The 13087-nt window shown below is 50.9% G+C and overlaps 1 protein-coding gene across 2 annotated transcripts; it reads left to right on the forward strand.

Annotated features, from left to right (window-relative positions):
- The first annotated feature begins 1322 nt into the window (after positions 1–1322).
- Positions 1323–10975, forward strand: ITPA (inosine triphosphatase). Of its 2 annotated transcripts, none has more exons than XM_054573485.1 (8): positions 1323–1468; positions 3718–3775; positions 3866–3930; positions 4567–4640; positions 5439–5470; positions 6120–6235; positions 8987–9063; positions 10494–10975. In XM_054573485.1, the coding sequence occupies exons 1-8, from the start codon at positions 1403–1405 to the stop codon at positions 10618–10620; spliced, it is 615 nt and encodes a 204-aa protein (XP_054429460.1). In that variant the 5' UTR covers positions 1323–1402; the 3' UTR covers positions 10621–10975. The 2 variants fall into 2 exon arrangements, with proteins under 2 accessions (XP_054429460.1, XP_054429462.1); XM_054573487.1 differs by lacking the exon at positions 10494–10975 and adding an exon at positions 9425–9587.
- The last annotated feature ends 2112 nt before the right edge of the window (positions 10976–13087 follow it).

Raw genomic sequence — 13087 nt, forward strand, 5'->3', positions numbered from 1 at the left:
GGAGCTTCACAAATCACACTGTGGAAAGGGTACTGACCCAGAAACTTTAGGACCTGCCCCAGAACACAGTAATGCCTTTTAGCCCATGCAATACTAACACTATGATCATTGAGCAAAGTTTTTAGAGAGCATGGAATTTTAAATACCCTCTAAAGACAAATTCTGGGGTCTAAAAAAAAAAAAAAAAAAGTTTATCAGAGGTCATTAACAGTAGGCAAAATAATTCTTCCAGGGACTGACAGACCTCCAGAGTACTGATACTCCTCTGACAGAAGTTGCCTCACCAGGAGTAGAGCTGGCCCTGAATCTGTCCTTATTATTGAGTCCCTGAAGGAGGGAGACAAGTGACTTGCCCAATGGGGGAGTTAGCAGTGGTTCAAGGCCTGTCACCCTCGAGGGTCTGCTGGGGCACATTCTGTTCTTTGCTGTATTCAGGATGCAAAGATCTGGCTGAGACATGGGTATGGAGAAGGGATGATGAATTTGGGAGGCTGGAGGGACGAAGGAATCAAAATACTCAAGTCCCAAGTCTGGGAGATGGGTGAAAAGACCAGGCTTACTTTAGACCAGGGTTGTCCAACTTGCAGACCCTGGGAGACCACGTGCAGCCAAAGATGGCTGTGAATGTGGCCTAACACAACATCGTAAATTTACTTAAAACATGAGATTTGTTGTGTGTGATTACATCTCGCAATGTATTTACCATGTGGCCCAGAGACACCAAAAGGTTGGACACCCCTGCTAGACTATGTCAAGTTTAAGTACACATCAAGTAGTTCAGAGCTGGCGGGGGAAGGAGGAGCTAAAAGACCGGGACTGAAGGTGAGGTCAGGCTAAAGGCCCGCGCTTGGCTGTCCTGGCCCAGAAAGAGCCCATTCTCAGAGACAGCCTTGCAGGCGCCGTTCATCAACGGTCTCGGGGTAGGGACGAGGGTTTTTCTTGCTTCCCTCGGTACCCAAGTACCAGAGACGGGAGAAAGCGTTGGTGGGACGGGTGGCTGGAATGGTCTCTTCTGGTCCGTGAAAACAGCGTCCCTTGGTGGGAGAGACTGGTCTCGGAGCACTCAACCTCCACTCAGGAAGCCTGTTGCATTCGGGCGCAGGGGAGCCGCGCCACTTTCTTCTACTCTAGCGCCCGGCGCCCCAGGCTGGTCATCCGGAAAAACGGCACTCTACTCGCCAGCGGTCTGAGCAAGGGTTCCGGGCGCCCAGCGCGGCCTTACCCCGCTAAGGCGGTTAGGCTGTCGTCGCCGCCGCCAAATGCGCGTAACGCGATGCCAAGACTGTCTCCCCCTGGACCGCTGGCTGGACGCCTAAACACCCCCTTCCGCCGCCAGCCGGAAGTGACGGCAACCTGAGGTAAAGGGGCTTCCGGTGGGGCTGAGAAGTAACCGAGGTTCACCATGGCGGCCTCATTGGCCGGGAAGAAGATCGTGTTTGTCACGGGAAACGCCAAGAAGCTGGAGGAGGTGCTGGGAGGGTGTGGGAGGCCGGGCAGGAGGCGGCTGGGGTGGGTAGAGTGTGGTCAGGTCGGCTGGGAATAGGGCGGAGAAGGAGCAACCAGGCGGAGGAAGCACGCAGGCGGAGTCGCGGAAGGGGAATAGAGAGTCAGACCCACAGGGATAGGTCTGACCCAGGTGTGGAAGGGGTTGGACCGCGCGGAGTGGGGCGGTGCGGAACACAGGGCTTGTGAGCTCAGAGGTTGCGGGAGCTGAGGGAGTGACGGGGTCCTTAGCACTTGTACCAAAGGTCACTTACTGAGCTAGACCTTAAACAGGGATCTCAACAGCCATTTGAAGCTGATGCAGATCTAGCTGCTGGCTTGGGGGTGGGTGGCAGGGACTGGACAGAGCCTAGAACAGACATCCAAACTGAGCCGTCCACATCCTACCATGGTTCAGAAACGTGGTCCTCAGCCTCTCCCAGCCTCTTTCAGCATCTGTGAAATGGGGATGACGAGAGGAATGAGGGAAGCAGTGGATCCAAAGCTCCTGGCTACTTTGTGGCTGGCTCTGCAGATCTAGGGTTTGATGAAACGTCTTTGGCTGCAAATAATAGAGACACCAGGGAGCTCATATAAACCACCTGACTCTTGTGGAAGTACAAAGTGATGGTGTTAAGGCGTCTCTTGAGGGGCTGTCCTGTCCTTGTAGTTCTTGCTGAATGACCATCCTTTTTGCTAGTGGGGTTTTTCTCCTTTCTTTTGTTGTAATGGAGGCGCATTGAGGCTTCTGCCATACACTAGCTCTGATTGGTTTGCTTGGGTCAAGGGTTTGCCCTTGCTCAGTCAGCTGTGGCCAAAGCAGCGGTGGGGTCCTGTGTGGGAAATCAGGATGACACCCATTAGATACGTTTGAAGCAGACCAGTGGGGTGCAGTCATTAGGGGACCCTTCATTTGTCCACAGCATAGGGACTGATGACAGTTTTGTGCCAGGACAGGGTCACCTTCTCAGTAACCAGAGCCCTATGCTGATAAAATATTTGGGATCCTGAGGCCAGACCAATCGAAGAGACAGGCAGTACCACCCTGAACAGACAGCCCCATGCAAGATGGTGGGTGTCAGTCCCCAAGCCTGGCGCAGCTGCTAGTTGAGAACATGGCCCTCCCACACTTAGAAGAAGGTGCTTGAGTGGCCAGAGGAAGCTCACTGGAGAAGATGGAGTTGAAGCTGGTCTAAAACAGGGAGTCTTTTTTTTTTTTTTAATACTTAAATCAAGGTGCTCCTTTTTTACTTTATTTTTAAATTTTTTAGTGATTTCGGAGAGAGAGGGGAAGAGAGAGAGAAACATCGATTTGTTGGTCCACTTATTTATGCATTCATTGGTTGCTTCTTCTATGTGCCCTGACCAGAGATCGAATCCACAATCTTGGCTTATTGGGACGATGCTCTAACCAACTGAGCTGCCTGGCCAGGGCTAGTAAAACAGGGAGTATTAACTCCTCATTATGCCATGGTACCCCATTGGCAGACTGATGAAGCTTCTGGACCCTTTCTCGGGAAAATATTTTTAAATATGCAAAGTAAAGTACGTAGAATTACAAAGGAAATCTATTGAAGTACAGTTCTCAAAATATTACAAATATTACTTTATTGACGTATTAAAGGATTCAATCTAACAGTGTGTAATTACCATAATTTTATAATAATGAGAATTGTAGATGATATTTTGAGATATCTGCTATCACTGTAAGGGGGCATGGGGACAGCTGTGATTTTAATAGGTTTAAAGGCCACTGGAACTGCTAATGCTACTTTGGTTTTCTATATTCACAATTGAAAAAAGGTACTGAATTTCAGCTAGGGATTACTGAAAATAGAGAGGTATTTTTAAACCAGTGTCACCCCAATAAATAAATAAATTTTAAAAAACAGGTCTTTTTTTCCCCATCCAAGTTCACAGGCCTCCTCGATTCTGGGTAATGCCTGATAGAGAATTCCTGGCCTAGGAATATAGAGTTTCTGGGAGCATAGAAAAGGAAAGAGGGTGTTCTGGGTGGGCAGATAGCATGAACAGAGACCTGAAGCAGGAGGCTGAGATGAGGGAGATGATCTGCTGGGGTGGACCCTGAGGGCTGCTGGGAGGCTCATGGGCCTGACTTGATAAGCTGTAGGGGACTGGCAGGAGAATTCCCTTATGAGAAGGGTGGATGGCAGCTTGTGTAATAACGGGGAATTGTTAACAAATGGTGTTAAATGTTCTTTCATTTTGGAACAGGTCATCCAGATTCTAGGAGACAAGTTTCCATGTACTTTGGTGGCACAGAAAATTGACCGTATGTCTCTGTTTTGTTTAATTTCTAAAAGACAGTTTGAGTTCTCTGTCTGCTGGTGACCTGACTCTCTGTGTGTCTTTTCCCCATAAGTGCCGGAGTACCAGGGGGAGCCTGATGAGATTTCTATACAGAAGTGTCAGGAGGCAGCTCGCCAGGTGCTTGCTCCACTTGTGTTTTCTACTCGCTTCTCTTGTCGTGGTCGCTTCTGGGACCTGTGCCTTCTGGGATGAGTGGAGAACAATAGGGTGGGCACAATCTGTTATGACTTTAAGGACCTGCCCAGACCTAGCTGTTCTGGGTCAGTTCATGTTGGCCCTGGAATACTGTCCTTTCTCAAGCTTGGCTGCATAGTATCTCCCCAGACCACCACATACATGATTCTCTCTCCCTAATTCTCAGATACATACATTCCAATCCCTACATTCTCCCCTGCACACATCCACCCTGCACTGGAACTGGCAAAGAGCACTTTGTGAAGGGTCAGGCTGCCTAAGGATGAATCCCATCTTTCCTGTTTCTGTGCCTGGAGCAGTCTTTACAACCTGCCAAGGCTTTGGTGTTCTTAACTCTAAAAGGAATATAAGAGATAAGCCAAGGGCTAATCCCAGTAGTAGATGGACCTCTATCTTCTGCTGCTGCTGCTGCTGCTGCTGCTGCTATTCCTGCAGCAGTAGCAGGTCCCAACTAGATGTGGGCTTGGCCCCAGCTTGGATGGCTTGGGAATTATTCAGGGCTGCGGCAGGGCCTGCTGCTGGTGGTAGGTCTCAGGGTTGCATTTCCTTGTGCTGCAGGTACAGGGGCCTGTACTGGTAGAAGACACCTGTCTGTGTTTCAATGCTCTTGGGGGCCTCCCTGGCCCCTACATGTGAGTGCTCCCCCACCCCCTTGCAGAGTCCTGCCCACAAAACCCCCTCAACTTAGAAATGTTTGGTTACCTGATACTGCAGTTCATTCACTGTCTTGGCATCAACACGAATATTTCAGATTGTCCTGAGGAAGGATTAGGAATGGAGGAAAGGCATGCATGTCTTTTGTAAAGTGTGAGAATGTTATTGTGTAAGTGGAGATGTGCAAGGGGAACCCACCTGTTGAAAAGGGACATTCATGGGCAGATCGATTTCAGGAAAGAGAAAATAAGGAAGTCAAGATCTGAAAATGGATTTTCTTAAAATATTTAGTGTTCTGAACCCCCTTAGAAGGTCTTTGTGTAACTCTATGATACAAATAACCCAACTTGAATACCTATTTCTGTGGTTGGAGAGCAAATGCTTAGCAGTACTGTTGCTAGGTCTTGAACATGTGTATCTTTAACATTTGGGTTGCCAATATTTTTGCCAAAGCAGCAGCACCCATATACACTTACAGTATGCATTGCTCTATATTTGCAATGTGGGGAGTGTGAAATGCTATCACACACAGTTTTAATTTACATTTCCCTAATTACCAGTCAGCTTGAGGCCTTCACTGAATTATTGATTCTTTTATGCATTGCCTATTTGCCTCCATTTCCTTTTTCCTTTTGGATGATTTGTCCTCATTTTGAGGCAAGACATTCTTTATCATGTGAGCCCCTTGGCTGTCCTGGGGTGGGGTGCACCCCAGAGAAGAAGGTCCTCAGAAGATCCAGCTCCTGATGTCTGACTCGACTTTATTTGTCTTGCAGAAAGTGGTTTCTGGAGAAGTTAAAGCCTGAAGGTATTAACCCTTTCATTTCTTCCTTTAGATCCTTTGGGAACGGAGAATCTGGTGGTGGTCTAGGGGAGGGCCCCAAATAGTAATTAGGAACCTGAGGTTCCAGCCCCCCCACGGAGCCTCTGTTCACCTAGTTTCCCCTTCTGTAACCTGAAGCTCACACTTTCCGTGCACACCTAGCTGCAGGGAGCACTGAGATGTGGGACGAGTGGATGGGCAAGGGGTGGTGGGAGCTGTGAATGTGGGGAACAAACGGACTACAGTTGATTTTGGCTGAGAGGACTGGCTCTACTGACTGCTTGCCTGTCCTTGCCTCAGCCAGGGCCTGGCTTAGGGGTTAGGGTCCTCACCTCTTGAGCCCCAGCAGGGCATACCTTGTCACCTACAGTTGCCGGCCAAAATGTCCCCTTTTTAGGTGCTTCTGAAAACACCTTATATTAATGAGCTCTTAAACATGTACAATAGTAGAATAGAATAATGAACCCCATGTCCTCATGACCCAACTTCCAGCTTTATCATCACAAAGCCTGTCTGGTAACATGTATAAGCGCCCCCTCCCACCCCAGCTTGGCACATGCCCTCCAATCCAGGGCCTTGGGGTGGGGACTGGTCGTCGCAGACTGCACTGAGTCTTCACTGCACTTGCCCGCAGGTCTCCACCAGCTCCTGGCAGGGTTCGAGGACAAGTCGGCCTATGCGCTCTGCACATTCGCTTACAGCTCTGGGGATGCAAGTGAACCCGTGCGGCTATTCAGGGGCCGGACCTCGGTGCGTACTCATGCTGATCCTCCGCTTGCCACTAGAGGGCGCCGCGACTCCAGCCGGCCGCCCACGGTCTTCTGCAGGAATGTGGAGGGGGTGGTGTCCAGGCCTGAGTTAGTTTTCAGGACTTTGCCCAGATCTGCCCCTGGGCACAAGTAGAAATGCTGTCAGTCCCGAAACCTGTGTGATCCCTGAGGGTGCTGTTTGAGGGAAACGCACGCGGCTCCCTGCTGTTAAGGTCCCATGCACCCAGAGCTCTGCTCTGCGTGCCCTGCTGGGAAGCAGATGGGGAAACTGAAGAGGACAACTCCCAGAGCTGCACCTACAGCCTAGACTCCTGCCACTTGCACTCCCCTCATCCAGCTACTAAGGCTACAGCTTCACATGAACATTTCACAGCCTTTCCATCTTTTCATGTTTATATAGAGTCTTCTTCCCCAACTCATTTTTTTCCCCAGCTGCCCTTTAACGCCTCATGCTTCCCTGCGAGGTCCCCTTACTTCTCACAGGGTCCACACCACTCGGAGCTGTCCCCTGGGCCCCCGCCCCAGCCCATGTATTCCGTCCTTGTGTCAGGATGACAGGAGTGCGTCTTCTGGCATTTCACTCCCACGTGTCCCTTCTGCTCAGGATAGAATCCAGAGTCCCCCTGTATCCCACAAAGCCCTGTTCCAGAGCCTTCACCAGGAATTGGCTACAGAGATGTCCTGTTTGCCCTACCTGGTTAGCTCTGTCTGTGTTAAAAACATGTAAAGTTATCTTAGCCATTTTTAAGTGTACAGTAATGTTAACTATATGCACACTATTGTACAACAGATCTCTAGAACTTTTTAAAAATTGATTTTAAAGAGGGAGGGAGAGGTAGAAAGAGAGACAGCGATTTTGTTGTTCCATGTATGTATGCATTCATTAGTTGAGTCTTGTATGTGCCCTGACTAGAGATCAAACCCACAACCTTGCTGTATTGGGACAACATTCTAACCAACTGAGCTCCCTGGCCAGGGCGTAGAGCTTTTTCATCTTACAAAATGGGAACTGTATCCATAGAACAACTCTCCTTTCCCCCCCTCCTCCTAGCTCCCACCATTCTATTTTCTGTTCCTAAGACTTTGACAACTTCAGGCACTTTATAGAATCCTGTAGTGTTTGTCTTTTTGTTACTAGCTTACTAGCTTCATTTACTAAAATGACCTAAAGAGCATCCATGTTTTAGCATAGAATTTTGTAATTTTTTTTTATCCTCACTAGACATATCCATTGATCCTAGAGAGAGGAAGTGAGAGAGAAAAATTCTGATGTGAGAAAAACACCAGTTGGTTGCCTCCCGTATGCGCCCCGAACAGGGATCAAACCAGCAACCTTTGGGTGCACGGGACAATGCTCCAACCAACGGAGCTGCCCGGCCAGGGTTTCATTTGTTTTTTAGGCTCAACAGTATTCCATTTTATGTATGTGCCACATTTTCTTCATCCGTTATCAGTCGATGGACATTTATTGCTTCCACAGTTTGGCTGCTGTGAATAATGCTATGAATACAGGAACGTTCTCTCAAAAATCACAAGTTTGAACAACCATAAGCCTTGCTGATAGGGCGCAGTCACTGTAGTCCCCACCATTCCCTATTGCCTCCCCAGCTTTGGCTGCTTCATGTACTTTGTTGCTTCCCAGCCCCCACTTTACCCAAGGTGGCCATGTTTCTTCATGTTCTGTTCTCACCTGAACCCCCTGAACCCAAATACATTGTCTTTTGAGCAGCACGTATGCCAAGCCTTCCCCCATTTCAGCGCCTTGGCATGAGCTGTATCTTCCACTTGGAATGTTCGTGCTCCAGCCCTGAGGACTTCCCAGATTCCATCCTGTTCTTGAGTTCAGTTCTCTGTTTGTTCCCTGTGAGGTGCTTCATTTTGCATTTGGTAATTTGTTTACTGGTGTGATGGCTGTTTTGCCTAAAGTCATTTTGCAAGGGCAAGGCAGGGCCTGCTGTAACGCTGATGCTGACAAAACTACCTGCCTCGCTGCAGGTGTTCAGAAAAGACGTGTTGCTTGGGTATGGTTCAGAGTCGTTCAGTGACTGGTCTCAGGCACACAGCTCCCTGCTAGCAGAAGCAGAATTTGCCTTTGTCTGAATGACTTGACATTTATGTGGCTAATCCCCTTTCCCTACTACCTCTCTTACATGTTTTTAATTAATTTTGTCTTTTATTGCTTTCATGGCAACATGACATTCCATGACAGTGGACCATAATTGGTTCTCTTTGTAACATTTTTCTGTTGGAATTTGCCTATTACAGCCAGTGTTTATTGAACTTATTTATATGTCGAACATTGTGCTAAGTAATTTCTATTACATTTTCACTTAATTGTTAGAGCCTCCCTAGCATTTTAAGAAATGCAGTAAGAGTAGCAGGCATGGGGCTTGTCTGCAAAGTTCAGGGCCCTTAACTTCATATGTAGGAGAAAATGTTTTCTGTTAGTTTTTCACAATCGACTCCCTTCTTTAATATGTCACAGTTTGTCAAAGCTGTGGAGAGGGAGGGCTCCAGGGACATCAAGGACTTGGCTCCCCCCTGTCCCTCTGTGCATTTTATTTATGTGTTTAGCAAACATTTGCAGATACTATGGATCCCTTGAAAACACATAGTTTTAGTAAACAGAATTTAACCAAATCTATAACCTAAACTCAGACTGGCTACTCTCTTCCTCCTAGTGCATCTCCTTCATGCGCAGTGACATATCTGTCTCCCTTTCCTCTGGCAGGGCCAGATTGTGCTACCCCGAGGCTGCCGGGACTTTGGCTGGGACCCCTGCTTTCAGCCCGATGGATACGAGCAAACGTAAGGAGCCCAGTTTCCTCCTGGCGTCAGGCCAGCCATGATCTCCATTGGGTCAGCGCCCCGCCCAAGTGTGCAGGCACGCGGATATGGCTGGAGCAGGCTCTGAGGGTGCTGTTCCAGCTGAAGGCATCTCTGCTGGGGTGGACGCAAGGAATCTGGGTGGCCCAGTCCAAGGTGGGGAAGGCAGCCAGGCGGAGCTGGGAGAGACCTGGACTCAGGCTCCAGCTTACAGCTGAGCAGCTGTGTGACTTCAGTGGCTTCCTCTCTCTGACCTTGGCTTGTTGTGTATATATCTGATAGTTGTGTGGGATGATCTTCTGACCCCCTCATTTAATTTGGAAAAACTCTAACACTTTTGCAGCCTTGGTGGGCATCACATCAAACCCCCACGGCGCTGAGTGATCTCAGTATTTCATATTAATTTCCCCTCTTATTTACGTGGGACATTTTGGCCGCTGTTGGAGCCAGATTTTCCAGGCTGGAGGGAGCATGGCCTGAGACCTCACAAAAGCCGGACAGGGCTGAGGACAACATGTAAGAGCACTGTCCGAGAATGCTCTTCAGTGGCAGAAATGTTCTACATCTTGCTGTCCAGTCCAGTAGCAGTTGGCTACAAGTGGCTGTTTAGCATTTAAAATGTGATTAGAAAAAAAAAATTAAAAAATAAAATATAATGTGATTGGGGTGGCCCTGGCTGGGTAGCTCACTTGGTTAGAGCATCGTCCGATGCCAAGGTTGTGGGTTTGATCCCCAGTTGGGGCACAGACAAGAATCAACTAGTGAATGCATAAATAAGTGGAACAAGAATTCATTGTTTCTCGCTCTCTGTCTTAAAAAAAAAAAAGAGCTTATAAAACAATATAAAATAAAATGTGGTCAGGGTGACCGAGGAACTGAAATTCTTTTTATTCAGTTGTAATTGGTTTAAATTTAAAGGACCACATGTGACTAGTGGCCACAAACTGGACAGCACAGACCTGAAGCCCACCAGTGGGGTGTGGGATTCTCACCTCGCCAGAGCCCTGGCGTGGGGGACAGGCCGCTGGCCGGCTGTCCCACGCCGCCCCCGCCCCCGCAGTGCACTCGAGGAGACTGCTGTGTTTGTTCTGTCAGGCCCCATTGCTTCCTGTCAACAGATGACAAAGCTGATCAAACATGCAGCTCATCCCCCCTGTCCCCAGCTTCCCTTAATGACTTCTGGACACGCTGGAGCAAGTTTAATGTCCTTCCTCATTCATTAATATGGGTTTGGACCTATAGGGGAATTTAAAACTTTCTGAGTTTTGAGAACGTAACTATCTGCCAGGAGCTGGTGGCCCCGCTGCCCTTCCCTGGGGACGCCTTGAGCTCTGGGCTCTGGAATGGGGTGGGGGGTGCACGCCGTCCCGGACATGGCCTCCCCATGCTGAGCCGCTGCTGTTGCCTCTTAGGTACGCAGAGATGCCCAAAGCCGAGAAGAACGCCATCTCCCATCGCTTCCGGGCCCTGCGCGAGCTGCAGGAGTACTTCGGCGGCCTGACTTCTCTTGGGGCCAGTGACTTCTCTTGGGGCCAGTGACGAGCACGCCTGCCGGGGATCTGGGGAGGGCTAGCCTGAACCCTCCGCCATCAGGCAGGCGCCCCCGCCCAGTGTGTCCTCCAGGGTCACTTTCTGGGGATGCTGAGACTTGACAGCCGCACCAGCCCAGCCTCACCGGACGAAGGAGCGGGTGGCTCTGCTTGGAGAAACTTCGGGCAAGGGACACCGCTCTCGCCCTTGGGAATTCAGCGGTCTCTCCAAAGCCGCCAGGCCTTGGGTCGGGTGTCAGAGACTGGCCCTGACAGGATTGAAGGCTGCGGGAAAACCCACACAAATAGTCTTAGTGTTTTTAAAATGTGGCAAATAAAAATTCTGAAAGGCACTCCAGAATAAACTGGATGTACCTGCTTTGGAACCTGCCCTGGGCAGATGTGTCTCCCAAGTCCCCTTTAGTAGGAACAGGAAACTTCTCAGGTAGGCGGGGGGTGTTGGTGGGACAAGGACAGCACTGTGCCCATGCCCTTAACCGCGTGTCCTTAGGGATGTCCGCACGCCCTTGCTAGCTGGAGTGTCACAGCTTTCCTTTCGTGGAGTCTCAGGGTGAGGCCTGACCTTTTCCGTGCCAGGCCCGTGCTGCCCGACCACCCGCTGCGTGGTGCCGTCGCCCAGCTGGTCGGCACGGTGTGTGCCGGGCTGGAGGTGGGCCGTGTGGGATGTCTGGTGATGTTTCGCGGGGTTACAGACACTGGAGCAGCTCAGGTGTTGGCTTATGATTATAATGCCGAGTTCATTTTTATGGCAGTGACAGGGACGAGTCCTTGACGCCAGCTGGGCCGGCATTCCGTATTCGCCTGCGGCCCTCAGGCCCCTCAGAAGGCCCGGGCCGGCTGCCCCAGAACCTCACTGTGCCCTGGTGAAGCCGTCCCCTGGGAGGGACTCCCGGGGCTTGGGATGGTTCCCCTGACTTCCTGGCAGGAGTTTGGTGAGGAGCAGGCGCCCCGCCCTGAGGATGTTCAGAAAAGCCCGTTCTGTGCAGCAGGCCAGGGAGAGGGCGTGACACTGTCCTCCGTGCTGGTCCGTTGCCCCCACGCTTGCCTCTGCTCACAAGCAGCTCTGGAGAGGTGCCCCTCCAGGCCCTTTGGCCCTGGCAGCGTGGCCTGGCGAGCGGGTGTAACCCTTGCTTCTCCTCGCCTTGTCCCCTCCCCCCCGCCCCCGTGCCTGCAGTTAAGGCCCAAACGTCATTCTTTTGCCCCCACTCTTGCCCGTAAGGCCCAGCTGGGTCGTTTCCCCAGGATGTGCCAGTGGCTGAGCCTCTGGAGTTGTCTCCTTGGTGGCAGGTGGTCTGGCTGGGCTGATACGGGGTGCTGGGGGGGCCTGCCTAGTGATTCGGGACATGACCCCACCCTCAGGGGTACCCAGGCTACTGGAGAGGGGGCCCCAAAGGCTCATATGCCTCACAAGGTGGGCAGGCGCATGCAGCTTGGGGCAAGACGTCCCCGTTTGTTAACTCAGCTTCCTCCCCGGCGTTCTGTCCTGGCACCCAGTACGTACACTTTCTGTCCCCCCCTTTTTAGTTCTCCATCCTCACAAACAACATTGCTTCATTAGAGGGTGAGGTGTCTTGATTGTGCCTTAGTTTCCACTCTTCCCATCAGTGCGCGAGGGCCCACCATTTCCTGCTTGATGATCCAGCCTGATACTTGCCAACCTACCAAGCGGAAGGTGCCGCCTTGCTGCTGGGTTGCATTTCTTAACGTTTCCGAGGTGTCTGGGCATCTCCCGCCATCCCTATTACCATTTCGGGCCTCCCTTCCCCAACTCACAGCCTTGCTTCTTTCCTATCAGAGTCACTGTCTTTGTGTTGGTTTATCAGAGTTGTCTATCTAGATCTTAGTCCTTTGGCCGTTTTAGATGTAGCAGCTGTCTTCTCATCTGCTGCCTTGGTCTGTGGTGTAAATAGTTCTCAAGCCCAAATTCTCAAAGATGATGCGATGGGGTGTCTGCGAGGCGAGTGCTCTGCCTGTCGCCGCTGCTGCTCCCAGGTGCACACGGCGTGGGGTGCTCCCCTGAGCCTCAGTTGTGTAGTCCCCGCTGTGCAGCCACTGTCAGGGACCCTGGCCAACCACCAAAGGACCACGCCAGAAATATGGCATCTTCTCCCCTCTGTCAAACCAACCCCCACCGTCTGGTTTCTTCCACTTCGCTCTGTCCCCACCAGCACTGCCCTGGTGCAGCACGCGGCTCCTGCGCCATCCCACACCCGCTACCTATAAACTCTAGAATCTAGCCAACAGACCAGATAGTTCAAAACTGCCAGGCTGACCTGCACACACCTGTTTTCAGCCTCAGGTCAGGCTGCTCTGCAGCTGCCTCTGCGAATCGGGGCCCTTTGCAGTCGGCCCTGCTGATTTCTCCACACCAGCCACGCTCTTCCCTGGCCCCAAGCCCTCTCCTCAGGGTCCTCATATATGTGCTGTTCCTAGATGCTTCCATAGATTCCTGGCGG

This window comes from Pteronotus mesoamericanus, unplaced genomic scaffold (genome assembly GCF_021234165.1).
Source record: "Pteronotus mesoamericanus isolate MK-2021 breed Mesoamerican mustached bat unplaced genomic scaffold, CSHL_Meso_final contig_25, whole genome shotgun sequence".
Lineage (NCBI taxonomy): Eukaryota > Metazoa > Chordata > Mammalia > Chiroptera > Mormoopidae > Pteronotus > Pteronotus mesoamericanus.

Coding starts and splice junctions, on each gene's coding strand:
- ITPA (XM_054573485.1), top strand. CDS start 1,403: ATGGCGGCCTCATTGGCCGGGAAGAAGATCGTGTTTGTCACGGGAAAC. Junction 1,469..3,717: donor ACGCCAAGAAGCTGGAGGAG/GTGCTGGGAGGG, acceptor ATTTTGGAACAG/GTCATCCAGATTCTAGGAGA. Junction 6,236..8,986: donor TATTCAGGGGCCGGACCTCG/GTGCGTACTCAT, acceptor TTCCTCTGGCAG/GGCCAGATTGTGCTACCCCG.